This window comes from Wolffia australiana, chromosome 10 (genome assembly GCF_029677425.1).
Source record: "Wolffia australiana isolate 7733 chromosome 10, ASM2967742v1".
NCBI classification, from domain to species: Eukaryota; Viridiplantae; Streptophyta; class Magnoliopsida; order Alismatales; family Araceae; genus Wolffia; species Wolffia australiana.
In genome coordinates this window covers 8,968,661-8,979,004 of record NC_135844.1, presented here as the reverse complement: position 1 = coordinate 8,979,004, position 10,344 = coordinate 8,968,661, and the positions used below count along the sequence as shown (strand labels likewise).

Here is a 10,344-nt window from a genome sequence, read left to right as displayed (position 1 = left end):
TTTCTATCCACAATCTCCTCTTGGGAAGGATGTAGCACGGAGGAGGCCGCGGATCGATTGCATTCTGGTCTGAGCGTTCGGAATTGGCGCTTCCGCTTGATCTCTTCATCTGTTCTTCGGTTGAATTTGGTGCCATTTAGGGTGTCAGATTGGATTCTAATCTGATCGGTCGGATTGGACGCCTCTGCTCGATCTCTTCGTCTGTTCTTCGGTTGAATTTGGTGCCAATTAGGGTGACAGATTGGACTCTAATCTGATCGATCGGAGTGTGTGCTTCTGCTCGATCTTTTCGTCTGCTCTTCGGCTGAATTTGGTGCCAATTAGGGTGTCAGATTGGATTCTAATCTGATCGATCGGATTGGGTGCATCTCCTTGATGTCTTCCTCTTTTCTTCTGCTGAAATTGGTGCCACTTAAGGTGTCAGATTGGATTCTAATCTGATCGGTCGGATTGGATGCCTCTGCTCGATCTCTTCATCTGTTTTTCGGCTGAATTTGGTGCCAATTTGGGTGTCATATTGGTCTCTAATCTTATAGATCGGAGTGTGTGCTTCTGCTTGATCTCTTCATCTGTTCTTCGCTGAAATTGGTGCCAATTAGGGAGTCAGATTGGACTCTAATCTTATCGATCGGATTGGGTGCTTCTGCTTGATCTCTTCCTCTGTTTTTCGGCTGAATTTGGTGCCAATTAGGGTGTCAGATTGGACTCTAATCTTATCAATCGGAGTGTGTGCTTCTGCTTGATCTCTTCCTCTGTTCTTCGGCTGGATCTGGCGCCAATTAGGGTTTCGGATTGAGGAGAAGTTCGCCATGATCATCAAAGGACTGTTCCGGAGGTACGAGAGGTGGAATCCGGTGCATCCCACCGTGGGGGCGTTTTGGGGCATGGGAATTGGCGTCGGCTGTGGGGTCGGCTGGGGCCCTGGCTTCGGCCCGGACGTTATCGGCTACGTAGGCGCTGGCTGCGGCGTTGGCTTCAGCGTCGGCCTCACCATTGCTGGGATTGGCATCGGTCTTCCCGCGAACTCCTTCATCGAAGTTCCATACAATGGTAATTGCCGCTAATCTTCCTCGTTTCTATCTTGTTTCTTGCGTTGAATTTGAATGAATCGCGAGGGTTTCTGCTCTACTTGCAACCTTGATCCTCATGGCGAGTGAGAGATTGCGTCGAACTTCAAAAAAAGAGAATGAGAATTCAGAAAATCGAAATCGGAGAGTTGGTTCGAGCTTGTTCCTTGCGTTTGGAATCAAGAATGTATCCTTCCTGCAAATGAAAAATCTCTGATGCTAGATTTTCATGCTCTGGATTCTGGTTAAAACTTCAATGGCAATGTATATTATGAGAGAATTTTGAATATAAACTCTTTGTCGCAGTCTGTTCGGGCTTTGTACATTTGGCAAGGCTTTTTTCTCTTTTTCAGAACAAAAAATGTTGCCCACCGGTTTATGAAAATTCCCTAATGCTAGATTTCCTGCACAGTTTTTGAAACTATTGTCTAGATTTATATGTTTTTTACCTTGTAATGGCGGTATACATCGCAATAGAATTTCAACTACTAGCACATTGATGCAATTAACACTCAATTTCGAGCTTTACACTTTGGAAAATCTGTTGGATTTCTTTTAGAAAGAAAAAAAAGTTTGAAAAATGCAAGATTTCGTGATCACAATTAAAAGTTCTTTGATGGATGTCTTCTGTTACTTGCAATGGAAATCTACACCATGATGAAATTTTGTTAGGATCCCCAACACCCGACAGAGATATTTTAATAGTTTGTCTTTTGATTAGTTTTCCTCTCCGTTATAGAGGGCATACAAGTTGAATTGGCTGGGGGATTCTTGCAGAGGGGGTTCAGGTGCTGATTTTGGCCTGCAACCATTGTTATTTCTGTCTCTATCTCTATCTCTCTCTCTTCTCTAACCTTCCAAGATAATCACTGAGGGAGACCTACCCAAGATTTCTATCAAATTTCAAATAGTATCAACAGGAAGCAATTGACACTCGATTTTGAGAGTTATACATAAGGCGATCATGTTCCCTGGTTTGGATCAAAAATGCTTTTGGAAGGTTTCAAATCCAATGGTCTCTGGATAGCAGTAGAAACGCCTCTTTGATTTCTAGTTCACCTTTCAGTGGAAGTTTACACCCAGAACGAAGTTTTTATTTTGGTGAGCCATGCTGTTTGGAGCAAAACATGTAGCCTTCCACAGGATAAAAAATCTTTAGTGCAAGGTTTCCTGCCTGGTATTTATATTTCTCGTGGGAATTTTTATCTTTCACAGTGCAGGGTTAGAATGCCCATTTAGATTTTATGAGGGTATTTTATGTAAACGTGTCATCATCTGATCTACCTATTCATGTCAGGTAGTGGTATTTTGTTATAAAAAAAATCTAACGCAGTCTTTGCCTTATGTTGAAGACCGATGTTCAACAATTCCCCCCGTGCAATGGCAATCTCTAGGATAAAGAAAGGCCGAGCCCAAAACTTAAAACAAAATAACACAGATCGTCACTGATTGTTTTTAATCCGGTCTAGTTTTTATATCATCTGTCCGACCAGGGTTTATCTTCATCGGCTCAAAGCAACCTGAAGATTTCTGGGATATATTTGTGGTTTCATGCACGCATTGCTCGAATTTTGTTCTGATGTATTCCTCGCTATTTCAGTCACAATCGGCGCTGCAAGATTCATAGCTGCAAGTAGCATCATGGCAGAGAGATGGAACCAAACGGTTCCCCAATTATCTTATCCCTTCACTAGAGATGGCAGCACTACTTTGACTGAGCCGATGAAATCCTTGTCGAGCCGCTCTCAGCCAGTCTTGGAGCGCTTGGACTCATTTATAAACACGCACATCACTCTTTGGGGAGGTAATTAAAAGTCTACATCGAGTTTAACAAAAAAGGTAGTCTGGTTGCAGAAGAGCAATTTATGATGCTAGATCTCCCTTAATTATATTTCAAATCCTTAAAATTGATGTGGATTACTCTTTTGGTCAGCAATTTAGGCGAGATAATTGTGACCTTCCTTGCATAGGTTTTGCTTGGGTTTGTTTCATGAGATTTCTAACTTGGCAAGAGGTAGGGTTGGGCACTCTTCGACATCAACTTGTTGATGGATTTCAGTGACGAGGTTATGGTTGATGGTGAGGTTGACTGGGTAAAACAGACGGTTGACGTTGTCCATCAACGTCAGTCCTCAATTTAGTAAAAATCTAGCTAAAGAATCATCAACCCCGCCAATGTCAATGTCGTCGTTTACTTGGCCTATTTGATGATAATGACGAAAATTTTCTTGAAGGATGGACGGGTGACCATGATGTTGATGACTATTGATGACATCGTCTGCAAACTGTCAACTGATATCAACGTTGTTGGGACGTGCTTGGCCCTAGTTAAAGAGGACCAAGCGGTTTCCTGTTGAACCCATCTCCAAGTAAATCAAGTTTTATCAACCCGTCTCTTGCAAAATTGCCCTCTAAGATCCTTCTTTTATTTTCAGGGCCGAGAAAAAGCTCAAGAGGGTCAGAAAAATGATAAGGACTGCGGAAGAAACACCCTTTAAAAGAGTCATCTTTCAATGGCTTAAGCTTGAGGTGGCGGTGAGTTGAAGCCTAGATTTATTCATTTGATTTTGCATGAAATCACTCGGCAAGCAATTTTTTATGCCATTTTGATGATATCTTTCCCATGAGAACTATCTCGTAACTTACAGTGAATTTCTGACGGATTAAACAATAATTCCATGAAGTTTAAATGAGAAGCTACTTGCTCGTCTTAACAATTCAACAATCTCGGATCCAAGAAGACGCGAGAATGTTTCACCCATCTGAAACATGGCAAAAAGCTGGACAAAACAAACGTCAGCTCAGAGGAAATTGGTACTGCTCCCAAACCATTAAAAGCCATGAATTTCGGGGATAAATTTGAGAGCTGGGGTAGTCTAAGAATGGTTCTGTATCTTCATTAATTTACAGAAACAAGAGCGCAATGACACACCTATGCAATAAAAAGTTTTACTTCTTCTCTCTTGTGACGCCAACCACGACGTTGCTCACCTGCACTCAAAAATTAGAGGATTAGTTTCAAAACCAAAATCTATGACTGGCGTTATTTCTGTGTACAAGATTTACTTTTTGAAGAAAATTATCAGAGTATTGATCAACTCACCAGTTTTCCACTTTCATCAACAGACATGGGGTTCTCCACGACCACTGTTTGGCCATGTGTCTGCAATAAAACCACAATTAACTTATCAGCAATCTACCTTACAAATTATGGCAAAGGAAAATGTGTTTTTATCCAATAAACAGTAAGCATGTTCTTGGGGTGACTGCAAAGATTCCATGGGTGTTTTGTTCTTTTAGTAATTTATGGGAGCTAGTCAGTTGTACGAGGAGTACTCTCTTGCATCTTTCTCTTCCAATTTTTTTTTTGAAGAAATGTATCTTTTTTTTTGAAAAAACAAGAAATGTATCTTTTTCTTCCATGAATCAACATAACAACTCTTACGCCAGAGCAGCCTGATTGGCTGGGTCTTTTTGGTCTTTCAGGAGTTCATGAGAGCCTATAAGTAGTAGCCGTTATATGAACTGCGGGAATGAGCTAAACTAGGATCGATCTGTTGCATCTTTATCTTATATGAATGTTTATCGGGTGACTGTTAATACACTCGGGGCATTTTGGTGTTTTAGGAGTTTACGGTAGTTTACCAGTAAGAGTAATCCAACATATCTTTCTCTTGAATGAAAATCTTCATTGGGTGCCTATTTAGACACCAAGACGTTTTGTCTTTTAAGGAATGAGTTTAACCTAATAGACCTTAATACCGGGTTAGCTGTGACCTCCCAGGAGTGGGAGGCCACAGTAAAAAACCTATATTTTCCTCTGATCAAAACTATATTTTGGATCAGTTCCCAGTTGCTCCAAGCCCAAATGAGATCATGGGTTGAGAAAAAAAGGGAAAAAAAGAGAAAAAAAATCAGAAATGAAGCAAGGGGCTTACTGCTGAAGTGGATGAAGGGTTTGGTCCGGACCCATTTGCCCTCTGCATTGGAATAGGCATTTGCATGCTGCTATGCTGTTCAGGATGAAAACAACAGGAAATAGAATAGTGAAAAGTGTTCAGGGCATGATTGAGCAAAATCTAAGTGCCATACTTGAAAAAACCAAGAAAAGAAGAAATAGAAAAATGATTCACTTACCCTGACATCTGTGATAAAGTGGCAAATGGCACACCTTACGGATGGTGCACCAAAGGGATACATCAGAGTAGTATGGCACCGGCCGCAGTTTACATGGGCCATTTGATTAGGAGTCTCTGTACCAAAAATGGAAATATCAAGCGCCGAAAAAAGGATTACTTTGAAATATTGATGCATAGAAGGAATGTATTTTGAAAACGGAATAGCAATCAGATGTTTTTTTTAAAGAAAGATAGGGGAGATCAAACAAAATCGGCGATCCTTCCTATGTGTTAAATAAAAATGGTTGTCAAGTACTGGGGAAAACCAGATAATTAGGATATTGACGAACAAAAGTAGACATACTTTACATATATGGGAAGTACTGCAGGACTTTTATCAAAGACTATTCAAAAGATGAAATTATTGATACTCAACGGGTTACGGATGTCAAGTATGACGCGTCTAGTGACATCAAGTTGGGTCCAGCTTTGGATAAATAATCAACGGATTTTTATCAACTGATCAAAAGACCAAGAATTTCCTAGATAGGTTTTGTCAACATTGTTTTTCTCTGAAATATTTTTTGCTGCCCAAAACAGGTTTTTTGGCCGATCGAAACTGAAGGATAAAGGAAAGGATCAGAAGCAATATTGGCCAAAGAGGAAATAATAACCAGACCTCATGACAACAGGAAGCATTTCAAGGGGACCCAAGCACAAGGCTCTAAAGAAATTTGCACATTCCAAGTACAAGGCTCTAAATTTTCTATCTGCTGATGAACGAGTGACAAGTGACTTTCTCACTTTGGCAGTCGAAAAAATCTCTCCGAAAGAAACAACTGATCCTGTATTATCAGAGTCAGCATGGGCCAAAACCAATACTGTTGAATGTGTCCAGTAATCTGTTAGTAAACCCAAACCCAGTGAACGGTATTTCTATCATTTCAGGCTACCATTGGCATTTTTTTCCCTTTGGATATGTTATTGAACTTCATTTCTTTCAAAAAAAAAGAAGATGAAGTAATGAAGTTGTATTTGATTCCCCTTTCTCCCTCTTGACAGTCCTGCTAAGGATTCATCAAAGAAGGCCCAAAAAAGCCCTTTTTTTTTTGAATTTAAAAAAGCCCACTAAATGATTGGGTGGGAAAGTTTGTAACCGCCACGCTTCGCCAGATGGTTACAAATACAAAGATTGTACCGAAAGACGAATCAGTGGAATGATCATTTGGGGTGTTTTTTTGAACAAACATTCCTCTGCCGACGAGGCATGCCAATCATATGAGGTTTTTCTGGGCATTGAGTTAACTGTATTAGGCAATCTTGAGGGCAACGGTTGCCATACTAAGAAATTCTTGGGGCTTAGGTAATTCTAGCTTCCTATCTAGTTCTTTTTCCTTCTTCTTTTCTTCGTTCTTGATAGATCTTCAACTAGGCATTCATCACCTCTCCCTCAGAGAAGTCTATCCCGCTGCCAATCTCTCTTTGGCGACGTCCATTCTGCCAGTCCGTTCTGTATCTCGTTCAGGATACAACGAACTTGGTTCATATATACGTAAACAGTGATCCAGTAATTTCAGATTCAGTGCAGATTTCTTATGTATTTGATTTGTTCTGTGTGGACAGAGAACAAGACCTAATAGTCCCTGTGGATTATCTTAGTAAGAAATCCACCACTTGAAAGTAAAAAAGGTGTAGGTCAATCAAAAATTTGTTCAAAATATTGACCAATTATGAATTATTTGGATGAGAATGAGCAAATAGATCGGTCATCCAACACTCTTCTCACTGATTTATTGATTGATGAAGGCATTCTCATTCATAACAAGTTGGTGGTACAGGCTGGAGTAAAATGATTCTGAATCAGCTGTGTAAAGTCTTGAGGTCTTGATTGCTTATTATGTTACATGGAAAGCAGATATCGTGACAATAGGAGTTAGGAAACTAGAGAGAAAAAAATAATATTTTTTTTACCTAACTAAAAGATGAAACTGCGAGGGTGGCAATGGGACAAGGCAATAAAAAAAACATATTAAATAACAAAATTGCGATGACCTGATCGCGCAAGATTGATCGTATTGCAGCACGAACATCTGACATTAGCGGCACCACGAACATATACAAGAAGTGTTCTGCAGCCTCCACAGACCAACTGAGCCATCTCCATTCCTAAAAAAGAAATAATATTTCTGAGTTTTACCTTTGATTCTTAAAAACAGAAAATTTGATGAAATACACAAGTTAAAAAATTCCTGGGGTCCATAAGTAGACTTCTGAGGAAGCTACGTTCATAAGTTAAAACAAAAGTAAAGGAAAAGAACGCGATCACGGCTTTCATTTTCTTTGTCCATCCATTCAATGTTTTATAATGTCAAATGCCGCTTGATTTCAAGCATTATCATCACTTGGAGATGAATTTTTTATTACAAAAAGTAGATTCTGATGACTTCAACTACGTCTGATTTTCCTCCCATATAAAGAATGGGAAAATTTGGCCCATATTTAATTCTTAGACGTCCATGAAAGTAAACATAACAAACATCACAAAAATATTTCAAGAACATTTAAGCCTAATTTGAGCCAAAGAAGAAAAAAGCAACAGTCAGTTAAAACCAAGGTCGGGCTTAAGTAGAAAAAAATGGCTCCTGAAGGATGGGTGCTACAACAAAGTATATCTAAAACTATTAAACTAAAACAGGAGGAAATCAAAACACCAATTATTCTAATTATACGCTGTGAAGAATAAGAAGAGGACGCTCTTTACAGCTCTCTAAGCCTGCTGACCAAATTTTGTTTTGTTACACTTTAAATAGTGCTCCATGCAACTTTTTTGTATGTTATTCTAAGAGCGACTTATGGAAAAATTATCTTAAAACAGTGCAGTTATACAAAAAGGTTTTATAGCACTAGTAAAGACACTTAAGGTCCAATGTTAGAAGAAAAACTGCCTACCGACGACGAGGATGACGACGATGATGATAATGGTAGTGATGATGATGATGATGAGGATGATGATGATGATGATGATGACCATGTCAAATAACCATGTCGATTGAGGGAAGAACACCCTCTGGAGGTCGCCAAGAGCTTCTCGCCATCTTTGTTCAACATGACAAGGTGACGATGACGAATCACAATCCTCCTCATTTGTCTGAGCCAGGATGATGATGCCGGTGCTGAAGTCATCATGGTCATCATCACTGACCAATGACTAGGATGATGATGACGATGATGATGGAGGGAGGAATCCCCACCTTTGTCTGCAGCTGAAAGTTTCTTGTTGTCCTTGTTCAAGATGACAAGAAGATCAAGACAAATTGTCATTGTCCTCATTATTTGTCTGAAACAGGATGATGATGATGATGGCGACGACGACGACGATGATAATGATGGTGATTTTTGTTTGATGATAATGATGGTGATGATGACGACAATGGCAATGATGATGATCATGATGATGGTGGTGATGACGATGATGGTGTTGATGATGTGGATGATGACTATGATGATGAGGATGATGACAATGATGGTGATGGTGATGATGACGACGACGAGGACGAGGACGATGATGATAATGATAGTGATGATGGTGATGACGAGGATGATGATGATGATGATAATGATGATGGTGATGGTGGTGATAATGATAATGATGATGATGATGATGATGATGATGGTGATGGTGGTGATAATGATGATGATGATGATGATGATGATGATGATAATGATGATGGTGATGGTGGTGATAATGATGATGATGATGATGATGGTGATGGTGGTGATGATGATGTCGATGATGATGATGAGATATCTAATCATCGTCACTCTGTCTGTGACTAGGATGACCATGACTTTGTCCTGGTCCTCCAGGAATGCCAAACACTATGTGTGAAGGCAACATATGCTCAATAATTCAGTTTCCAAACTACAATTAATTTCCAAAAAAACAAGAAGGCAAAGATAAAGGAGACCTGGAGGAGGAACAGGGGTGATTGTGCTGCATACTGCACAGCAGACGTTCGTAGATCCTCTCGGATACAGAAGGAGATTTCTACATCCCGCGCACACAAGTTGGCTCTGCATTCCTGAAAGTAAAAAAAAAAAATTCACAGAAAAAACACGCAACAAATCAACAGATTATGACTCCGTCTGCTCATAATTTATCATTTGAACGAAGATTACGACAAAAAAGACCCATAATTTCCATGAAAACTTAATATAAACTCGACTCCCCAAAAGCCCTTCTAACGTTACAAAGAATCGCGAAGATAAAAGCTGGAAGACGGTGCGCAAAATGGGTTGAAAAGTTGAATTGGGAAGATAATCAAATAGGAAGAAAAAAACAAAAAAAGTTCTGACACCAAACCCAGATTTCTTCGCACCTGGGGAAGGAGCTTTCCTCAATCCAAAGGCTTTCCTGAAGCCGATTTCCGAAAAATCAGAGCAGACTGGGCTGATTCCAGACCCCCCCAACGAAAGTCACAGCTTGCCGGACGAGATCAGAGAGCAAAACGCAGGGAGAGGGGAAGTGGGTATTCCCAAATCTTCAAGGAGAAGACGATTTCTGCTCCCCACGAACGCCTCAGCTTTCCCTCTCAAGAAAGCCAATTTCTGCTGCCTTCCCAATGAAGAAAGTCTTCTTTTGGGCCTCATATTGGGTCAAACCAGAAGGAAGATTGAGTCTGAATTTCTCTCTCTTCCCCTCTCTCTAAAATTTATTCAATACTACCCATGAATGCACAAATGAAGCTACAAGACTTTCATGATTTGAGGGAAAACTTAGATAAATGTTGAATTTTCTCTGATATGTGCCAACTCACGCCTAGACATTCCTGTTTAGTAATCCCCTCCGTGCTCCCTCTTGCATATAGTGCAGGGACGCGGACTGACAGTTTTCTCGTCCCCGGATGAAAATCATCCTGTCCGCGCGGTTTATCCACTCGGATGAAAAAAACGTCCCATCCAGAGGTCTCGGATGAAAACACCGTCACGTCCACATCCCTGCACTTATTCCGGACGTCAAACGGAACGATCTTCGTCCCGTCCGGTCCAGCATCCACGTCCCAGACAATCCGGAACTATAGAGTGCAGGGAGGTGGACGGGACAGTTCTTTCATCCCAGGATGAAAAAATCATCCCATCCGCAAGGTTGGACAAAAATG

At 40.4% G+C, this 10,344-nt stretch overlaps 2 protein-coding genes across 18 annotated transcripts; one reads left to right on the top strand and one right to left on the bottom strand.

The window, feature by feature from the left end:
• Positions 1-6,155, top strand: LOC144708955 (Putative membrane lipoprotein). 16 transcript variants are annotated; one of them, XR_013582909.1, is made up of 6 exons: positions 1-1,050; positions 2,668-2,871; positions 3,302-3,436; positions 3,503-3,602; positions 3,752-3,881; positions 4,194-4,516. XR_013582909.1 is itself a non-coding variant. In XM_078582416.1 (3 exons), the coding sequence occupies exons 1-3, from the start codon at positions 810-812 to the stop codon at positions 3,535-3,537; spliced, it is 480 nt and encodes a 159-aa protein (XP_078438542.1). In that variant the 5' UTR covers positions 2-809; the 3' UTR covers positions 3,538-3,697. The 16 variants fall into 16 exon arrangements, 2 of the variants coding, with proteins under 2 accessions (XP_078438542.1, XP_078438544.1); XR_013582908.1 differs by having other exon boundaries at positions 3,716-3,881; XR_013582910.1 differs by lacking the exons at positions 3,752-3,881; positions 4,194-4,516 and adding an exon at positions 5,786-6,155.
• On the bottom strand, positions 3,699-9,819 carry LSD1 (LSD1 zinc finger family protein). 2 transcript variants are annotated; one of them, XM_078582415.1, is made up of 8 exons: positions 9,565-9,819; positions 9,154-9,267; positions 7,238-7,351; positions 5,205-5,320; positions 5,006-5,080; positions 4,171-4,230; positions 4,000-4,058; positions 3,699-3,847 (listed from the first exon to the last, which is right to left on the bottom strand). In XM_078582415.1, the coding sequence occupies exons 2-7, from the start codon at positions 9,263-9,265 to the stop codon at positions 4,017-4,019; spliced, it is 519 nt and encodes a 172-aa protein (XP_078438541.1). In that variant the 5' UTR covers positions 9,266-9,267; positions 9,565-9,819; the 3' UTR covers positions 3,699-3,847; positions 4,000-4,016. The 2 variants fall into 2 exon arrangements, with proteins under 2 accessions (XP_078438541.1, XP_078438540.1); XM_078582414.1 differs by lacking the exon at positions 3,699-3,847 and having other exon boundaries at positions 3,869-4,058.
• Positions 9,820-10,344: the final 525 nt, after the last annotated feature.